General features: G+C 40.2%; 1 protein-coding gene and 1 long non-coding RNA gene across 2 annotated transcripts in view; one reads left to right on the top strand and one right to left on the bottom strand.

The window, feature by feature from the left end:
- The first annotated feature begins 398 nt into the window (after nt 1–398).
- LOC131125246 (uncharacterized) lies at nt 399–21,183 on the top strand. The gene is made up of 3 exons (XR_009128999.1): nt 399–466; nt 8,266–8,331; nt 19,408–21,183. It is a non-coding gene; the product is annotated as an uncharacterized LOC131125246 (long non-coding RNA).
- The window catches only part of hmga2 (high mobility group AT-hook 2), a 28,089-nt gene continuing 8,658 nt past the window's right edge, over nt 1,815–21,245 (bottom strand). The window contains exons 4-5 of the mRNA XM_058066604.1: nt 9,184–9,216; nt 1,815–7,044 (exon numbers count right to left, since the gene is read on the bottom strand). Coding sequence (XP_057922587.1) covers nt 6,979–7,044; nt 9,184–9,216 — 99 coding nt within the window. The 3' untranslated portion in view covers nt 1,815–6,978. The remainder of the gene's footprint in view (nt 7,045–9,183; nt 9,217–21,245) is intronic.

Genomic DNA, 21,245 nt, shown 5'->3' with positions numbered 1-21,245 from the left:
AGGAAGTACGCAAATTGAGGCACAAACAAATATTTGTAGTCTTTCTGTGTTCCCGAGTATTGTCGGTGTACTGTATTTTGCCGTGCTTTTCACTGTTTACACACTTTACGCCCTCAGAGGTTTAAGTACGGAAGTACTTAAGTACGGAAGTGCGCCAATTGAAACAGCCAATGACAGGACACTCTTTGACTACAATGCACAAATGCGGCCACTAGATGGTAGTAGAGTATAGCATGACCACGTCTCACAGGTGGTTTGGAAAGTGAACGTTTTCACTTCTAATTTAATAACGGTAATAATAAAACTCGGATGTAATGGGTTACATTTTTAACATATATACTCACCTTTTTTCTTTATGGCTGCATCATTTTTTCCCCCTCGAATCTCGTTTTGCCTTCAGGCCCTGAAGGTTCCTGGATGACTAGACTGGTGGAAGTGATGGAGGACTGACTCACTGGAGGAAAAGGTACTGTGACTGGATGTGAGTCAGTGTTGTTTTTGAGTCATGCCATCGTTATGTACTATGTTCTATGTGCACGTGTTTTTCAAAACGAAAAAAGTGCATATTTTTGTGTGTATACATGTAGGTTTTTGTCCCAGGTGAAGATTTTTGAGAATAAAGTAGTATATTTACAAGAAAAAAAGTCACAAATATACAAGAATAAAGTTATAAATGTATGAGAAAAAATGAGAATATATACAAGAAAAAAAAGTAAATATTAAGAGAATAAAGTCATAAATTTATGTGGAAAAAAAGTCTCATTACCTGAGATAACTATGAAAATGGGACACTTGTGTGACCTTTGGCCTTGGGCATGTGGAGGAGACGGGATAAGGATGCTCTGTTTTGCTGTTTCCCAAAGAGTTATGCTCTATTTTCCTTCTGACACGACAACATATAATATTATGACTTTTTTACCTCATGAATTTACAACTTTATTCTCAAAATCTGTTTTCAATGTGGCTCTAATAGTCAGTCATAAATAACAGTACCATCGTGTGGTGTATTTGTCCATAAAATAATATCACATGCGACACAGTCGGGATGCATGCCTTGACCAATTTTCACCCGTTCAGGAGTAGAAAAGTGATATCCAACTTTTCCTATGACTGGAAATAAAACTCTGCATAAAAGACAGTAGTACATTCCACCCAGAAAATCCCACACAGACGTTCTGGTTGCCATACTTTGTTTTATTGTGCTGAATAAAAACACAGTAAATGTCTATAAAGGCTTTTAACAAGGGAATAAAATGTGTCGCATAATCCAAGAGTAAGTAAATGGAAGTGGACAGGGGAAACAGTAAAAAGTTACATACTTTAGATGCTGCTGAAGAAGATTCTACTACATAAGTAAAAGGTACATGTTCAGTCGTATAAAAATAAACTGTAAGGATGTTAAACAGTATTTAGGTTGGATATCGAGGTAAAAAAAAAGGCCTTTTGAGAGGTAGTAATGTGTATCTGATTGTACTAAATGATGAAAAATAGTTTTTTTTAAGACTCCCAGAGCTGAAAGCTGTGATGTTGTAGTCCAGTGACTATTAACTGGTGGGACAAATACCCCTTTTGAACGGGACAAAAAAAAAATGACATTTGTCAAGTGTATTTTGATTTTGCAGCTGTTTTTCTACCACAAAACATGTCGAATTAAATACTTAAAATGACTAACTGCACTGAGGATGTGAACATTTTGGGGGGAAATTGCCTAGGAACAAAATTCCTTAATTTGCTCAAGATATATTAAAATTTACCATATGATGGACACTAAACTAATTAAAGAGCAAAGTTGAAAAAACTATATATGAACTATATGTTCAACTATAAACCATTTGGCTTCTCCAGCTGTGCCACTTGTGAGTCGGTGGAGAAACGGTAGCTATTTCTTTGACAGGAGCCAATCACGAGCTATAACTGCACTCACAACGAGCTTGTCAATCAATTGGAAATCACAGGAGGAGATTATATCTAACAGTATGACAACACAACTGTCTGTCTCATGGTGTCATCTTGCAGAGAACACTGTACTAACAACACTAAGTTCATCACACATCAACTTAACACTCAAAGGGTGTACCTGACAAATATACAAACATGTACCAGTATGATTTTTTTTCCCATAACGCCTTGCATCTGAGCAACCCATTCATTGGGCGAGCTGCAATGACGTCAGCCTCCCTCTGGTGGACAGCGACAGCATTGCCATGCTTTCTAGTATACTCCTCCGATGAAATGGTTTTTCTCTAACGAAATACATTTTCTTTCAATATTAAACCCATATTGGTACATGTTTGTATATTTCTGAGGTATGGCGTTTGGGTGTTAAGTTGCTGTGTGATGGGTTTAAGTCAGGCTCTTACATTGAGTAATGACCTCTTGCAATTTCCAATGGGTTGACAAGCTCGTCGTAAAATTTTTCATAGCTCATGTAAAAAAAAAAAAACAGCTGACTGGTGCTCATCGACGTCATCATGCTCACCACAATATGCTATTTTATGAAATGTGGCGTAAACACAACGATGCAGCTTATTAATGGACAAATCTTTTTTTTTTTCCTCTAAATTTAGTGTGTGGCATTTGTATGTTGTGTCGATAATACATTCATTAGATCCGATCAGCGTTATTGACTTAAGTCGGTTCCACTGCATCGTAACAATGCAACGTTACGGTTACTAACTACGGCAAGTGAACAGATCAACGAGGCACTACCTCTGCCCTTGACTGACAACTGGTATAATAGAATATCCCTTAAGTAAGTACAAAAATAACCCCACATACATCTGGTTGAACCATATAACAAGCCAAGAAAGTCACATTTTGCTTAAAAGTACACAAGACACCTACATCAAGTATATAGACTAATCAAAAATGAGAAAAAACATCGAATACAATATACAATAATCCAAACCCAAAAGCCCCCTTTGAGGGTGAGACGTGTACTGAGACTAGAAGTTTGTCCTGATAAAACACCTTAGAAACAATGAGAAGCGTCTGCGGTTCTGGTATCCATGACTATTAAGATACTATGTCAGCACTGAAAGTACAGTATACTGGAGGTAGTGAGTGAACGGATCAGTCCATCGTTGAGGTACTGAGATAGTACTGTAGGTAGTACAATCAGGAAAATCAAGAAAATCAAGCTCACTGTCATGTGGCGTCAAAGACTCCCTCAAAAAAAAAAACATAAAATTGGTACAAAATAAATTCAAGTTGTCAAGCAGAAATATGAGTTTGTGGATGACGATGTCGGTCGCCTTACAATGTTTAGACACAAACTTCAACTGAAGTCATTTCCAAGTAAGATCAATAGCTGCTCGACAGTACCAGTCAAAAGTTGGGAGACGCTTCCGCAACCTGTTCAATCGGAAAGCGTCGACCGACTTTTGACTTTTAGCAGGAAGTCACTAAAGAAGCAGACGTTAGGTAAGAGTCCAGCGGACACCAAATTTGGAGTCAGATCCTTAATCTGAATATTCTGAACTCCTGTTTGGATGTCGTTTAGTCGCCCATTGCTGATGTCATCGACTGTAAACACAATTTAACACTTGGAAACTTTTCTAAAAGATGCTGCTCCAAAAATAAGAACGCATCAGAATCAATTACTGATCAGAAGTCAAGGCTGGATTTCTGGAAATTATTGCTGATTTTGGTGTTTTGGCCACTGAAAAAAATCTAAAATAAAAACATTAAAAGTAGGGATGTCTAATATTGGCTTTTTTTGCCGAAAACCGATATGCCGATATTGTCCAACTCTCAACATATGTGTTTTATACAGCATTTTTTTAAACATTGTTTTTTATGATCAGGAAAAAAAATCAGATAACGATATCAACCGACATTGCATTTTAATGCAGATATCGGGTTGATAATTGTCAGTACTGATAATTATAATTATCGGACATCTCTAATTAAAATATATATATATTTAAAAATAAATTAAATTGAAAAACTTTGGGCGGCACGGTGGTCTATGGGTTAGCGCACAGACCTCACAGCTAGGAGACCAGGGTTCAATCCCACCCTCGGCCATCTCTGTGTGGAGTTTGCATGTTCTCCCCGTGCATGCGTGGGTTTTCTCCGGGTACTCCGGTTTCTTCCCACATTCCAAAAACATGCTAGGTTAATTGGCGACTCCAAATTGTCCATAGGTATGAATGTGAGTGTGAATGGTTGTTTGTCTATATGTGCCCTGTGATTGGCTGGCGACCAGTCTAGGGTGTACCCCGCCTTACGCCCGAAGACAGCTGGGATAGGCTCCAGCACCCCCCGCGACCCTCGTGAGGAAAAGCGGTAGAAAATGAATGAATGAATGAATAAATAAATGTCTGAAAAAAATGAAAAAAAATTGTCCCAAAGAGTAAAAAGTGTAATTTTTTTTCTAGCCTATTGGAGAGTTGTTTTTTTTTTTTAGACTGAATGAGCTCCCCTTTATGTTGTTATTGTGGGCCTCTTTTTACAATCGACTGCTAATTTTAAAAAACTTTAATATTTCCATTATTGCAAAAAAAACATATGATTCTTTCTTCAAGGTTCCACTGTCCATTTTTTTCACATTATTATCCAAAATGAATTCGCAATGCATGTCAATAAGACATTTCTGTAAAAAAAAAAAAGAGCAAATAACCGAATTATCCCTCCAAAAAAGGGTGCTTTGTCTCCTACCCGACATGTGCTTCTTTATAGCTCTCCCACTGAAACCAAACAGTTGCAAACACCCACCATGCCGTTTCTTTGTGAGAAGACATCAACAAAGTATGACCTCGCTATAACACACACAGTATAAAAAAAAAAAAAAGTCAGTTCCAACACATAAACACTTGAATGCACCCTGCCCTCCTGTGCATTTTGCTTTGAGTGTAATTCGGCTGAACGGCGTACATTTCTTGAGCTGATTGTGCTGAGTCAGAGGTAGTTTGAAACCATGAGAAGATCCTGCATGTCAGGGACCAGAAAGCACTGACACGCCATCAGAGTTACTTAAAGGCTCCCTGCAGTTACAGTGTGAGATATGTTACGCTGCCACTGAATCCAGGTATCAAGTGTGTTCTGAGGTAATGCATTTGTTGTCGTGTGTGTGTATGTGTGTGTGTTGTTGTTTTTTTTTAAAAATCAGGTTATTTCCAAGGATTTCTTTGCAGTGCGACATTAATAATGTGATCAAGCTACGTTGCGCAGATGCAAACACAACTTGTAGCTATGAACAAATGGTATACAGTAGTCTGGTGCAAACACTTTGGTTGTGGAGCAATGGAGGCGTGTTCTTCCACCAAGAACAGGGGAACTAAAGCGTGTACAACTTGCCAGGTTGGGTGAAAACCCAACCGCATAGAAAGCCAATCCAAATTAAAGCTTTAATAAATCCATGGTGCATGCGTGAAACAAATACTGATTTTTTTTCTGTATTAAAAATTAAAGATCTATTTAAAATCGGTCTATGGCAATGCATTGGAAATGGTTGGTTTTATAGACCTGAGTACTTTTACCATTTTGGCTTTAAAAATAATAATAATAATAATAATAACTGCTTTGAGGAAGTACGTGTCTCCCTGTTCTTGATGGGCACCTCTATTTTAAAAAGCTGTATTCTGCATTTCTGAATGACAAATATTGTTCCAAGAGGTCAACTGCACCTCCTTATGTGCCTAATAATCTAATGCCTGTGTCTCAACTGGAACACTTCAGTTAGTACACTTCAGTAAGTACACTGTGTACGTTGTATACATAGTTCCTGAGAGCGCTAATTTTGACAGCGTAGTGCCGTCCCAAATCAAGTCCCTCCCCACCGTGGTAAGTGTCCAGCGCTGCACACTCTGACCGTGCATTGCAATTTGTTGTCATTATCCGTGTGGACACGCAAATTGAGATAATTGTCAGTAGAACTCAATAAATGTACTAATGTACCGTGTACTTAGTTTCTGAGTGTGCACACCCGGGGTGTCCAATTACAGGCCGTGTAAACGTTCTAAAAATATATTTGATTCAAACAGTAAACATGGAAGAAAGCAGCAGTAATTTCACGAGTATTAAGTTGAAATATTCGGAGAAAAAAATTTCTGGAGGGGGAAAAAAGTCATTTTTTCCAATAAAGTCATACTAATGTTAGAAAAATCATAGAAATATTTCATTTTATTCACTTGGAATATTATGAGACAAAACAAAACAAAGAATGTTGCAAATTTTGGAAAAAAAGTTGTAATATTATGAGAATAAAGTCAAAATATTATGGGAATACAAGATAAAAAAATGTAAATATTTGGGGAAAAAATAGTTATGGTAAAAAAAAAAGTTCATGTTAATAATACACTTATTTACCTATATCACAAAGTGGGGATGCAAGCTGTTTTTTTCTCAAAATATGTATATACTGTATATAATCTTTAGCATATCTACACGGGCTGGTTTACCAAATGTCAAATATCAGTATTCAATATGCGGCTCTCAATGTAAAAAGGTTGGACACCCCAGGAGTAAAAAAAAAAAACTGTCCTAAATCCATTATGGATGTTGAAATGCCAATGACAATATTTACCTGCATCGTTTTCTGTTCACTACTTTACACGTATGTACTTGCAAAGTACATGTATGTAGCCAAGATGGCCACTCTTGAGGGTGGTAAGCGTCCAGCGTCATTCTTTGGACTGTTTTGAGTGTACTCAATTTTACCGCAGTGTCAATGGAAACTCAAGTCAACTCAAATGGAATACTTGTGTTGGTACACTTCAATAGGTATACTGTGTACAATGTGTACTTAGTACTGAGTGGAAGAACCAAAGCGCGCCAATTGAGACACAGCCTAAGTCTGTATATGTTGGTTGGGGTGAAATAACAAGACAGAAACATCCCAGTGACACGGTGAAATACTGGACATGAACTGAAATCAAACAAAAGTCAAATGAAAGAGAAAAAGTGGTCAAGGTCGTCGTTTCCCTTTGAAACACCTGACAGCTGAATGAGGTAGAGGTTTCGTGGTGTGGAAGATTAATCTTCCTCCGGGGACTCTCCAGCCTCTTCTTCTTCTTCTTCTTCTTCCTCTTCTTCTTCTTCCTGGCAAGTCATGATAAACAGAATATTCATTCATTCATTTTCTACTGCTTATCTTGGGGCGAGAGGCGGGGTACACCCTGGACTGGTGGCCAGCCAATCACAGAGCACATATAGACAAACAACCATTCACACTCACATTCATACCTATGGACAATTTAGTTAGTTATTATTTGCCATGATATTGATATTGATATTGATGATAACTTTTTATACCTGACTGCTGTGCCCCGCCCCGCTTTTTCTCATGTTTTAACTGTGTATTAACGAATGAATGTTGTATTTTGGTGTGTCTTCTACTCTGTTTACTTGCTTTTATTCAACTCATTCTTCTGTAAAGTGTTATTAAGAGTATTTTGAAAAGCGCTATACAAATAAAATGTATTATTATATTCTACCACAATTAAAATTGGCCAATTCCACGATTCTGTTAAAAAAATTTGCCATCACTACCTCTTATGGAAGCTACACTGTTTTTTTAAATCAAGTACAGTAAACCTCGGATATATCGGACTCGGATATATCGGAAATTCGCTCACAACGGACAGATAAAAAAAACGATTTTTCTGTAATGCATTTCCAATAAAAATTCATTGCATATATCGGATTTTTTATAACGGATTTCGCCTATTTCGGACAAAATCTCCAGTCCCGTTCCAATGCATTTCCATGAAATTTCCCTGGCATATATCGGATGGCCGCATCGTGGCGCTCCGATTCGCCTAATCGTGACAGGCCGCTATACGACGTCATTTGCAGCATTTGCAGCGTTGCCTGCGCGTCCAGGTACATTGGAAACATAGTCAAGGAAGTGCCTTTTTATAACGGATAAAATCCCATTTACGCATATACCGGATATAAATCCCATATATGCGTAAAACGGACATTTTTCGGTATACGCATATAACGGATTTCGCTTATATCGGACAAAACCAGTGGGAACAATTGAATCCGATATATCCGAGGTTTACTGTATTATATTCTACCACAATTAAAATTGGCCAATTCCATGATTCTGTTAAAAAAAAATTGCCATCACTACCTCTTATGGAAGCTACACTGTTTTTTAAATGAGGTACTACAAGACTAAAATAGAGTTAGGGTTGGATGCACCGACCCGACTCCCATCTTGCACACTGGAATGAAAGGGGTTGGAGTTGTTTGGGCTGAGATAAAGCAACCTATCAAAGTGGGTGTGCTAAATGACATTTTTATGGTTTGCAGCTCCCAGGGCCCCACAGCACCTCCCAACTACTTCAGGCCGTGTTCCCACACCGCCACAAATCAGAGGTGAGCTACGCACAAAGTGGTCTGTCCCGGCAGAAACAGGGAGGTTGGTAGATTCCTGGACAGTGAGGGCATGCCGAGGGTGGGGCGGCGGGGGTTCTGTGTCATGTTTCGCTCACTCTGTACCATTCTACTTCCATTTTAGCTTTGATGAAGGTGCTCACGGCACAGAGGGTACACAAAGCATTACTCACTATTATATATTACGCACATGTGTGGGGGAACACGAGGCTTTTAGTTCACCGACTTCTTTTTCGTTTTTCTGCAAATGGATGCGGACAATGGCTAACACATGCAATTTTAATTTGTGTCAGGTGTCAGCTGGACGCGTCTTATTTACAATGTTTGCAAGAAAAGGCTTGGCGATTTGTCAACGCAGTTAATTAAAACGATGCAGACAGTCCGGCAACAAGTCCATTACTAAAAAAAAAAAGGGGTCATTTCTATGAACGATGTTGTAGTATCGTTACGTTAACTTCATCATTATCGCCGGGCATCATCATGAAGCATGAAGACATACAGACAATGACTTCCTGTTCAATACCAAGTAAGCATCAAAATAAAAGAATGCCAATGTTAATCTGAATTCTACGACTCCAACAAACAAAATGCACCCATTGCCAGATTGTTACCGCCGGAAGAAAGATTTACTTGATTTGAAAATTCAAGCTTGATTTGAAAAGCACGTCAAAAATATCAAAAATAAAACTATGCGTGAATGGACGGTGAAACAAACTGCTCCTTAATTACCACCCAAAGTAAGAAGTAAATGTGCAAGTATTGGCTCGTTTCAGTTACCTTCTTGGGTTACCTTCCTGTGGGTGTGTGACATGCATTATCATTAGGGTCTCTTACCTGAGCAGGCTTTTTCTGGACAACTTGACGAGGCTGCAAGAGAGCAGAGGGGAAAAGTGTTAAACTTCCGCTTGTTACAATTCAACACTGAGAAAAAAAAATGGTACATTCTGCTTTGAGGATCCCTCCTTAGATGACCAGGGGCGGAATTGTATAAGGCAGGGGTGCTCACACTTTTTCAGCATGCGAGCTACTTTTAAAATGACCGAGTCAAAATGATCTACCCACTACAAAAATGCAAAACATCTATTTATTTTCAAATGTATTGAGGATTATTTGTACGTACAATGTATGTTGATGTACCTTACATAACCAAATGAGCCAATATTGCAAAACACACATAATTAACTATTAACATTTTTTTGTAATTACCTGAGTTTACTTTGATGACTTGCACTGAATTGAACCAGCCAGGGATGCATAGTCCGGACAGTAGCTGCTGATAGCCAGCCTCAAGCACACTTCCAAATGTTTATCAGTCATGGATAATATCCGTATCATAATATCCGTATAATATTCCATATCCGTATGGAAGTGATATGTTTTTTGCCTTTTTACTTGGTCTAGTTTTTGCCTTTTTACTTGGTCCAGCTCCTTCACTCATTTTAGTGACCATAAACTTTAGCGAGGGCTTTAAAATCTCGCAATTCGCCGACTAGCTTAGCACTTTGCTTCGTTGTTTACGCATGAGCGGTGACCTAAAGGTCAAAATTCAGTTGTCATCTGACTGGTTGTCCTGTATGTCAATCAAGTAACGGGGATGGATGATAGGCTGACATCGTAAGTTCTGCTGCACTTAGAGACGTTGTTTGATTTGATTGGTCGCCCGAAGGGCAACATTCAGTTGTCATCTGAATGGCTGCCCTGTATATCAATCAAGTGACGGCATTGATGCTGGGATGATATTTTTTTAATGTCATGCCGCGATCGACCAGTACCACCTCCGCGATCGACCGGTAGCTCGCGATCGACTTAATGAGCACCCCTGGCATAAGGGTTCCACAAATGTCTTGTGAAAAATATTGTTGTTGTTTTTTCTGGGCCCGCTGTATGGTCGACATGATGATGAGTCAGTCACATTTGTCCCTAACTTCCGCCCAGTCAGCATCCCCAGTTTTATGGCAGGAGGCAAAGAGCCAGAGGAAGCGAGGACCCATCAAGGCGGCATTATTAGCTCCAAGGGAGTCTTGGTGGATGATATATATATATAGGATGCAGCTGCCCTTCACACCTCAGTCATGCAAATTGAAACTGCGCCAATGTCTTATTTGGATAGACGGCCGTAAGCTCCGAGTATAAGGAATATCAATGGAAAATTCCTGGCAACAAATACAACATCAAATAACTAACTCATTCATAAACAATGACAGTGAAGTAACAGCACAGGCAAAATATTTCGACTAATTTTCACCCCTTTGAGTGCAGCGGTTCAGTCGTAGAAGGGTTAGTTCACACAAACAAATACACACAAACATGCGACTCAAGCTTAGCTCCAGCAGGTCTTCGGTTGCAGAGCCACCGCGGTGCGAGCGACGTCCTAAGCCATCCTAAATCTTCACAGGAAGTGGCATTACAGCATCCCAACAGCTGAGCAGCACAACAGCTCTCAGAATGCGAGAGAGAACATGGAGTGAATATCCTGTGCTTGTAATCCGGGGCCAGCTGCAGGCCACCGAGCCACCGGCACCCACCTAAGATCAGTTTTAGCAGCTGGTGGATTTTGGAGCAGCCGGAATGCCAAGAAGCTAAACACGGCGAGGGGATCAATGCCAACGCCGGATGGGTAACACAAGTAAAGTGGCAAAAAAACGTAGCGGTTCCAAGTCTTATCACCTTCTGATTGTTCACGATGACGCCCAAATACTGTACAGACAATTATAACCCAAGGGGGTACTGCGACTAACCTGTCTATGTCGACCGACTCATCAAGTCCTGGTCCACCGTGTTCTTCTTATTACTAAAAATTGCCCACTTTGCTCAACTTCGACATAACAACTGCGACCCAAAAGCGGAATTTCTGAGCAAAATCAGTCCGTTTATGTCGATGGGTGCAGCACCGCTGTTTAGTGAAATACAGTAAACCTCGGATATATCGCACTCGGATATATCGGAAATTCGCTCACAACGGACAGATAAAAAAGAACCAATTTTTCTGTAATGCATTTCCAATAAAAATTCATTGCATATATCGGATTTTTTATAACGGATTTCGCCTATTTCGGACAAAATCTCCAGTCCCGTTCCAATGCATTTCCATTAAATTTCCCTCGCATATATCGGATGGCCGCATCGTGGAGCTCCGATTCGCCGAATGGTGACAGGCCGCTATACGACGTCATTTGCAGCGTTGCCTGGGCGTCCAGGTACATTGGAAACATAGTCAAGGAAGTGCCTTTTTATAACGGATAAAATCCCATTTACGCATATACCGGATATAAATCCGATATATGCGTAAAACGGACATTTTCCGGTATACGCATATAACGGATTTCGCTTATATCGGACAAAACCAGTGGGAACAATTGAATCCGATATATCCGAGGTTTACTGTAGCGTTAAAAATAAATAGAAAATGTCTGACAGAGGTATAAACATATTGATGTCTGTTCAATGTATTTTTCGATGTATTTTTCTACATTTTGTCCTTCATTATCGTCCATTTTCCTTATGTCTCTGGCCAAAGTCCCAAGTAAATGAGCAAGCAACGGCTAGTTTTGGTTACATCAACAACCATTGATGCCGATATCAGTCAGCCAATCCAAGAGGCGTCGGACATAAACTCCAAAATCCAACCCCTTTCAGCCCCGACTGTACTTCTAAGACCTTTACTCTCTCAAAAGAAAAACCACCGCATTGTCTTCCACTGGCAATACCGACCGGCTCCTACACTGCAGATCGCTCGTTGGCCCCAGCGGTCGCAAGTGACTGCTTGAAGCGTAACGCCAAGGCGGCACAAGAAGCAGTGTCGCCCATTCAGAAGAATGCTTGGTCAGAATAAAGAGAGTGCGGTTTAGGGCCCTTTTCTGGCCTGAAACACAATCAGCCGAGAATGCGAGGTTCCAAGCTATCAGGCTCCACGGTCACACCAAAAAGTCCAATCTGATCAAAGCCTCCACTCACAAAAGTACACTACACAGGCCCACCCATTCAGAGAGACTCAAGGCCACTCGGTTTTCTCCTCCTTTGTGTCGAAACGTTTAAGCCTCGACTTGACTCCTCCTCGAAATGTACATGCTTACACACGGGAGTGCACTTGGCATGACCGCCAAATAGCTGCAAGGTATGTTCTGTAGCAACACCACTTTAACCTCCCGTGACCCTCCTGGAGAGCTAAAACTATATCAACATTGAACAGAACATGAAAACTATCACTTGGACTTGAAATTGCTGCTTCTCAGGTTAACCTCTTAAGGCCCGGGGTCATGTTTCACAAAAGTGTAGTTTTGTCTACATCTACAATGAGCTTCTATTAACTCATTCAATCCCAATCGTTAGAAGACCGGCCATTTTAGACCAATGGTTTGTTCCGTGGTTATATGAACATGGAACCCACCAAAAGAAAGAGTAGACTCCCGTCTTTCATCTCACAAAAAAGTTTGTTTCTAACTTTTTCTGTTTTTTACTAATCAGCAGTAGAACATCAGGACGTTTCAGGGAAATATCAGTTCCTGACTAAAAAAGGAAGAAAATCAGCTTTTTGTGATCTATCCATCCATTCATTTTCTACCGCTTATCCTCACGAGGGTCACGGGGATGCTAGAGCCTATCCCAGCTGTCTTCGGACGAGAGGCGGGGTCCATTCTGGACTGGTGGCCAGCCAATCACAGAGCACATATAGACAAACAACCATTCACACTCACATTCATACCTATGGACAATTTGGAGTTTTGGCCAATTAACCTAGCATGTTTTTTGGAATGTGGGAGGAAACCGGAGTACCCGGAGAAAACCCACGCATGCACGGTGAGAACATGCAAACTCCACACAGAAATGGCTGAGGATGGAATTGAACTCGGGTCTCCTAGCTGTGAAGCCTGTGTGCTAACCACCCGGCCGCTGTGTAGCCCTGGTTCAGTAAATTTTTCATCAAAATGGTAGTCATGCCAAAATGTTGTGTTGCTGCTGGATGTTCACAGTCCAGGGTGTACCCCGCCTCTCGCCCCAAGACAGCTGGGATAGGCTCCAGCACCCCCGCGACCCTTGTGAGGATAAGCGGTAGAAAATGAATGAATGAATGAATATTGATATTTATATGCGCTCCAATTAAAAGAGAAAGCAACACATCTTTTCCATAACAATACATGAAGAGATGAAATATTGTAAACAATATTTAGCCTAAGAAAACTTTTAGCGTTGTTCCCGCGCTACTGCCGTTGCAGTGCTTTCATTATCCCTTAAGATAGGCGCCGCTGTTTGTTCTAGTTAACGGTTACTGAGCTTGCTAACCTTTGCATCTCCAACGAAGCCCAATGGACGATTGGACCTGCCGTGTTCAACCATACGCTCCGCAACCATGCATCCGCATGGATGAAACGTCCGTAATGGGATAATGTGTAGGTTAGCAGGCTGTTAAAACCCGGAATGTTTGACATTTAAATAGTTAAAGTTTAACAACTGAGCCTAATAGAGCACTTTGCATCGGTGAACGTTTCACTTATATGGCAGGTTTGTGGAACACTCGGTCACAGTCCACGGTTGTTGTAAATAAGCATAATGGCCAATTTTACGATGTTTAATCAATTCCTCACCATCCACCAAGTTTTGAATGATCAATTAATTAATACAGTCCATCAATTTCTCTTTATGGTTCATCATTCGCTCCCCTGCATATTCACAGATTTATTTTCTCTGCTTTAAATTAGAAATAACTTATTAGAAAAAAGGGTTTGATGGCAGTTTCTGCAGGGGGAAAAAGCATACGGCAGCTATTAACTTTAGCAGAGGGCGCTGTTTCATTATTTTTGGCATTAAAATTGAGATGAAGTGTTTTGTTATTATTAGTATGGCATGAATTTGGTTGAAACAACCTTTTTAAAATACATTTAAAAACTCCTAAAATTGCTCTTGTTCGACTTTGACTACCAGTAAAAGTTGGCTATTAACATTCAACATTCTATTCGTCACACAGCTCGTATAAGAACTGACATGAACATAATCAGCCCGGGGCGTTTCGGAAGCACACAGAATGTGTGAAAAGGGACACCAAACTATTCCGGGAATCCGACAGTTTTAGTGCATGTAACAGCAGTCAGCTACTAATGGTTAGTAACTACTTGTACCACAGTTAAAGTGTTAAAACATGACCGAAAAACTGCCTCCACAGTTGATATCTATTAAGTAGATATATAACGAGAGAGTTTCCACGGTATTAAAGTCATCCTCGAGATGTTAGCTAAAGAAATACATTATCAGCAGTTTCTTCTTTTAGTACACATTCACAATGTAAACGTCAGGTCGCCATGGAGACACAGGTGAGCAGGAAGCACTTACACTCACTTAAGGAGGGTCTGTCTGTCCGGGTTCACCACGGTCACACCAACACATCGAGTTAACATTTGTTTTTCCACCCAGGGTACATTCACGTACAGAAAACTGAGAAGACCACTTTAAATATTACTGGCCATTTTGGATTTTTGATTTTTACTTGATATTTCAAGGCTCACAGAATAGTGTTCTTGGGCTATATAGACATGGTATATTCCAAAAGAAAGATGAGACTCTCAGTTTCCATCCATCCATCCATCCATCTTCCATCCTCACTAGGGTTGCGGCTATGCTGGTACCCGGAGAAAACCCTCACATGTACGGGGAGAACGGCGCAAACTCCACATAGAGAGAGGAGAATCGAACCCAGGCCTTTCCAATCTGACTGTGTGGCCTACATACTAACCACTCGTACACCGTGCGGCCACTCATCTTTCATCATCTTTTCTACCTTTTTCCGTTCGATCATTAGTCGAACATTGGTTAGCTTAAATTTAACAATGTTAATAAAAAAGAATTACAAAGACTTATGATAGCATTCAATGTTAAAAATGTGATAATACATTTTAAAATATGCGACTTTCAATGTCTTTCTTAGCCAAAAAGTAGGAAGTAGCCATGTTCCTGTTGTCGTTATCAGATGCTTAGCTTACTACAACACATGTTGAAATAATCAAACCCATATTTCATAGAAATGACCCCTTTGGGTTTCGAGTTTTTTTGTCAACAAAAGCAGTCGACATTGACTTTAGGAATAAGAAGAACAAGGCGAACTTGATGTCTTGGTCGACATCGGCGAGTCTGTGTTTGTTTTTGCCCGAGTCTTTTATTCTATTATATTATATTTATTCTATTCTATTCTATTTATTCTATTCTGTTTATTCTATTCTATTGTATATTCACTTGCTTTACCCTGCAAAACAACCCAGGACAAGCAATAAGACTCTCAACCTGAACTCTCCCGTTGAATGGAAAGGAAAAAACTAATGTTTTGTTAACCTGGCGGTCGTAGTGCTAGAAATGTACGCTGTAGAATTTTAGAACAGACTGACCCACTGACTCCACCCACCGTCCCAAAAGCCAGTCCCCCCCGTTTGAGTTATGAGTTGCACCTATCAGGGTCCAACTAAACCCTGCGATTAGGGGGCATTTGCCCAAGGGCCCGTTGTCGAGCAGAAAACTGTCTGTCGTTGTAAAGAATGTGGAAAATTCCACGCAGACAAGCAGCCTTTTGTTGGGGAGCGTTTTTTTTTTTTTTTTTTTTTTTTTGGAGGTGGGAGGTAGAAGGGTAGCTTTAGAAGGAAAGAAAAGGAGCAGACAAATTGGACTGGCTCCATTTAGGAACCTCTCGCTGTTTGAAGTGAAATCTGTTCCCAGTGTACGGAAAAAAATGTAATGACTCTTTCTTTGGGTTTTGTTTACAGGGTGGGAAAAAAAATCTTCCTACATGACGAATTCCACTCTGCCTTGTTGTAACAGAAACGTACACATGTTATGAATTAACCTGTCGGGCTTGAAAGAGTTCACTTCCTGCCTCGTAGTCGTGGCTACACAAATAACGACAATAGTCAGGATCTATTTTAAGGAATTTTAAAAAGATCTGCATTCTGGGGGACGGAAAAACAAGACATCCCTGAGAGCTTCCCGTGTAAATCCCGTCAAATGCACTACTTTGGGGCTGTCCACGTGGAAACCTTTTCAGGTCAAAACCACAAATTCTTTTTATGATTTCGGCATTTCATCCACACGGAAACGGCATTCTGGTTGCTAGCTTAAGTCATGTAACATGTAACATGACTGAATGTAGTCCTCCTCCTCCTCCTGGGGAACTAAAACCACTAAAGTCGACTTCTTCGGCATCACAATCGAACAGTGTCTTTGTCGGTCAACACAGTTTTTCGTTCTCTATCTCTCTTTCATTGTCATCGCAGTGTCATTTTCGACTTCAGGCAAATTAGCACTTTAGCTTGAGCCGAGTTGAAAGTTCGAGCAGTCCAAACAGAAGCTGTAGTAATCAAACTTACTCAAGATTTGTCAGATCAAAACACGATCGCTGTGTAACACTTCAAAATGTGACTATTAGTGTCCACTTTGCTGCTTCCTGAAGCAAAGCATCATGGGAAGTGTAGTTTTTTAGCTTTAAATTGGCTGCATCAAAGTACAAGCCACAGACGTCAAAGCATGAGAAAAAAATAGCGGCCTATATAGACTAGAAACATGCACATGGTGACTTCCTGTTCAGTGTAAAGTAAGCTTACCATGGATTCTTGCACATGGTGACTTCCTGTTCAGTGTAAAGTAAGCTTAAAAATCAAAACATGCCACTATTACCATGGATTCTTGCACATGGTGACTTCCTGTTCAGTGTAAAGTAAGCTTAAAAACCAAAACATGCCAGTATTACCATGGATTGCACATGGTGACTTCCTGTTCAGTGTAAAGTAAGCTTAAAAACTAAAACATGCCAGTATTACCATGGATTCTTGCACATGGTGACTTCCTGTTCAGTGTAAAGTAAGCTTGAAAATCACAACATGCCAGTATTACCATGGATTCTTGCACATGGTGACTTCCTGTTCAGTGTAAAGTAAGCTTAAAAACTAAAACATGCCAGTATTACCATGGATTCTTGCACATGGTGACTTCCTGTTCAGTGTAAAGTAAGCTTAAAAACCAAAACATGCCAGTATTACCATGGATTCTTGCACATGGTGACTTCCTGTTCAGTGTAAAGTAAGCTTAAAAATCAAAACATGCCAGTATTACCATGGATTCTTGCACATGGTGACTTCCTGTTCAGTGTAAAGTAAGCGCAAAAATCAAAAACATGCCAGTATTACCATGGATTCTAACAAAGAAACAGACAAAATGCAACTACTTATTTATTTTTTTCACGTTGCTTGCCGCCCAAAGAAAGATTTGCGCATGTAAGAACAGCTAGTTTTGGTTTTGTTTATGTTGACAACCGCTTATGTCGATGTCCAAGGGGGCGTTGGTATATTCCGGCTCCACTGTATCCTTACAACTTCTTAGCGAATCTAAATACTGATGAGTGTCTGTTATCTGGGCCAAAGGGAAGTCATGGATGCACGAGTCTGATGGCACAGAATTCCCCACCGGGAATTCCAGAGACTTCAAACAAAAGTATGCGGCAACTTTCTAACCAAATTATGCATCCCTCTGCGCGGCTACGTTGCAGAATGAAATGATTAAACTCTTCCAGAGGTAGCAGCAGGAGAGGCGGGGGCTTGAGATCGGGAGGGGTGGGCGGTGGGGCGATTCCTCTGAGAACTTCCAGTCGGAACAAAGGTCTCTAGTGGTTGGAATTCAGCCCTTCAGCAGCCCAAACTCCAGAAAGGTGGGGGGTGGAGAATGCAGGGAATGAGGCAAAGGGTCTGACCATCTTCTCCCCCCACCGCCACCACAAATACACACTCAAAAACTCCTTTCAGTGTGTGTGTGTGTGATCTCTGGGGGTCTTTCTTTCGCCCTCCCTGGAGAAGCGGTGCAATCTAGCGCCTAAAAATAACTCCTCGTAAAACGTACCCCGTCCAGGATACGTGGCCCTAAGACTAAGTGTAACATTAAATTGTAAGACAAAACGGGACACACACTCGGTTAAATCTAAAGCTCCATTTTCTTCCACGAGTGAGAGTGCTTTGATCCGTGCTCCGGCATGGTACACTTCCCTGGCCCCATTCCAATCCCAATTCCCAGCAAGGATGAAATTGCCCGGTGTGTGTGTGGCCTACATGTAACTGGACTTTAACAGAGTTTGTTGGGTTTTTTTCTCTTTGTATTCCAAAAGAAATATCTTTTAAATCGGGAAAAAAACTTTGTTTGTACCTTTTTCTGTTCTTAGTAATCATCAGTAGAACATATCAGTTCTCAACAACTTGAGAAAAATACACTTCAGGTATAACGTTCATTTTAGTGAAATTTAGCCTTACAGTATATATGATATCCAAAATATCTAAACAACTATGTTACTACATATAAGACACAAATTTTTTTTTTTTACAAATATAAACACCATGAGGGCGGCACGGTGCTCGAGTGGTTAGCGCGCAGACCTCACAGCTAGGAGACCAGGGTTCAATACCACCCTCGGCCATCTCTGTGTGGAGTTTGCATGTTTTCTCCGGGTACTCCGGTTTCCTCCCACATTCCAAAAACATGCTAGGTTAATTAGCCACTCCAAATTGTCCATAGGTATGAATGTGAGTGTGAATGGTTGTTTGTCTATATGTGCCCTGTGATTGGCTGACCCAGGAAAAAGTGGTAGAAAATGACTGAATGAATAAACACCATGAACTATTTACAATTGGCACATTTGGAACTGAACTGTGTGTGTGTGTGTGCATGTATGCGTGTGCACGAATTCAAATTTCCCTACATTTCCCCTACATGCATAATCTCTTGAATGCTACACAGCCTTTTCACTTCCTGGTTGTTGCATAGCTCTTTTACAAGGCAAAGATGCGGGCCGAGTTCTTATAAAATGTACTTCTGCCACCTTAAAACTGCACTAAACATGATCTCTTCTATCGTCTTGACTCTAACTTTGAATAACGTCACCCTGAACGGATATTTTTTAGTAATAAAAACATGGTGGATCGGGACATACGTAGTTGACATAAACAGGTTGTTGACTCTAAGAGGGTTGTTGTGTATTTATGTCACATTCTGTTTTTCCGTCCTGTCTTCCCCTCCCGGGTTCTTCTTGTATTTCCTCTCCAGATGCCCTCACTGACACACCTGCAGCTGTTTTCCAATTAGTGCCGTTTTTAAGACGCCAGATTGTTCCTCTTTCGCGCTACATCAGTCCAATCTTCCTGCCTCAAGTACGTTTCATCACGGTTAAAGTATTCCTATTCCTGTTTCTGTATCTTTTATAAAACTACACAGAGCACTGTGACTGAATGAAGTTTTTCTGTGTAATGACTAGTTCTGTAAATAGTAATATAAAGGTCCGTAGTATACATTTGCAGTACTTTGCTTTCGTTCTTCAGTTGGCTGGTTAGGTCTCATTTAAAAGTCAAATCCTCCCAAGAATCGATATACTGTGCAGGATGGAGCGGCCCACTGATGCACGTGTTGACATGAAGAGAAACATTTCGAGTCTGCACACACAAACAGCCCCTGTGCAGCGAAACACGGCTGTTCCATTTACGTGGTTGCATCGCCTGTACGGGGCATTGCAATCACAAAACTATTTGTCCTTCCATTGTCTCATATAAGACTTGAACTGGACAAATGAGTATTTGGAGTATATGAGTATATGAGTATTTTATGGGTTTGGACAACAGTGGAACCCGTTGAAGTTAACATGCTTCAGATTGTAATGGTAATGGTAATGGTAATGGTAATGGTAATGGTTTTATTTCATTTGAACATGCATCAGATTCCAATTGAGTGCATCCCATAATCAGTTCCCAGTTCCACATGTCCAAAAGGAGTAGGAAGAAGCAAAGCTTATTAAATCCTACCCCTCCACCTGGTACTTTTACAATCAGTAACTGTTACATTTGTTCACTTCCTGCTTTCCATAATATAATTTGAGTTTTTATTTTATTTTTTTTATTAAAATTTTTTTTATGGTTTTATTTCATTTGAACATGCATCAGACTCCAATTGAGTGCATCCCATAATCAGTTCCCAGTTCCACATGTCCAAAAGGAGTAGGAAGAAGCAAAGCTTATTAAATCCTACCCCTCCATCTGGTACTTTTACAATCAGTAACTGTTACATTTGTTCACTTCCTGCTTTCCATAATACAGTTAAAGGGTTTTTGGGGTTTTTCTTTTAAATTTTGTAATTTTTTGTCCCGTACCGAAGTACTCGGTGATATGATCATCCAATGCCATAATGTGTACCATAGTGCGTGTCAATATAGTGATATATATAGCACATCATGACTGGTTCAAGACTCTTCATCCTTGTATTTAGCAAACATCAACTGCTTGTATTGTTTCTTGAATTGGCTCATCGTTGTGCATTGTTTGATTCCCTTACTCAATCCATTCCATAGTTTGATTCCACATACTGAAATGCTATGGCTAGCATAACGTAGTCCTAGCATAGAAGTGTTTCAAATGTACTTCTTCCCTGAGATCATATTTCTCCTCTCTTGTAGAGAAGTATTGGATGACATTTTTAGCTAATTGGTTGTTTTTAGCCTTATGCATTATTTTAGTCGCACTTGGAACTACACACTGGAGAGAAACCGTTTCCATGTACAGTGTGTGGCACAACATTCCTAAATAAAAGTTACTTAATGCGACACACAAGAATTGTCTGACTCAGGTTAACATAACATAAGCGGTTGTCGCCATAACACATTTATTTGTGACTTTGAACAGCAACATAAGGAAAAGGGTTGATAAAGGATTTTTTAACTTCCTGAATGTTAGTTTCTTGGGATTGTTTTTATACTTCAAATGAAACTTTATTCATAAAGCATATACGTATGAATATATACACACATATGTAAAATGCCACCCAAAGTGCTTTACGGAGTTTAAAACAATGCCTGATAATCCCCCATACTGCAACCACACACTTCCTGAGCTTGGAAG

The sequence above is a fragment of the Doryrhamphus excisus genome, chromosome 3 (genome assembly GCF_030265055.1).
Source record: "Doryrhamphus excisus isolate RoL2022-K1 chromosome 3, RoL_Dexc_1.0, whole genome shotgun sequence".
Classification (NCBI taxonomy): domain Eukaryota; kingdom Metazoa; phylum Chordata; class Actinopteri; order Syngnathiformes; family Syngnathidae; genus Doryrhamphus; species Doryrhamphus excisus.
Note: the sequence above shows the minus strand (reverse complement) of the source record. Positions and strands in the feature narration are given on the sequence as shown.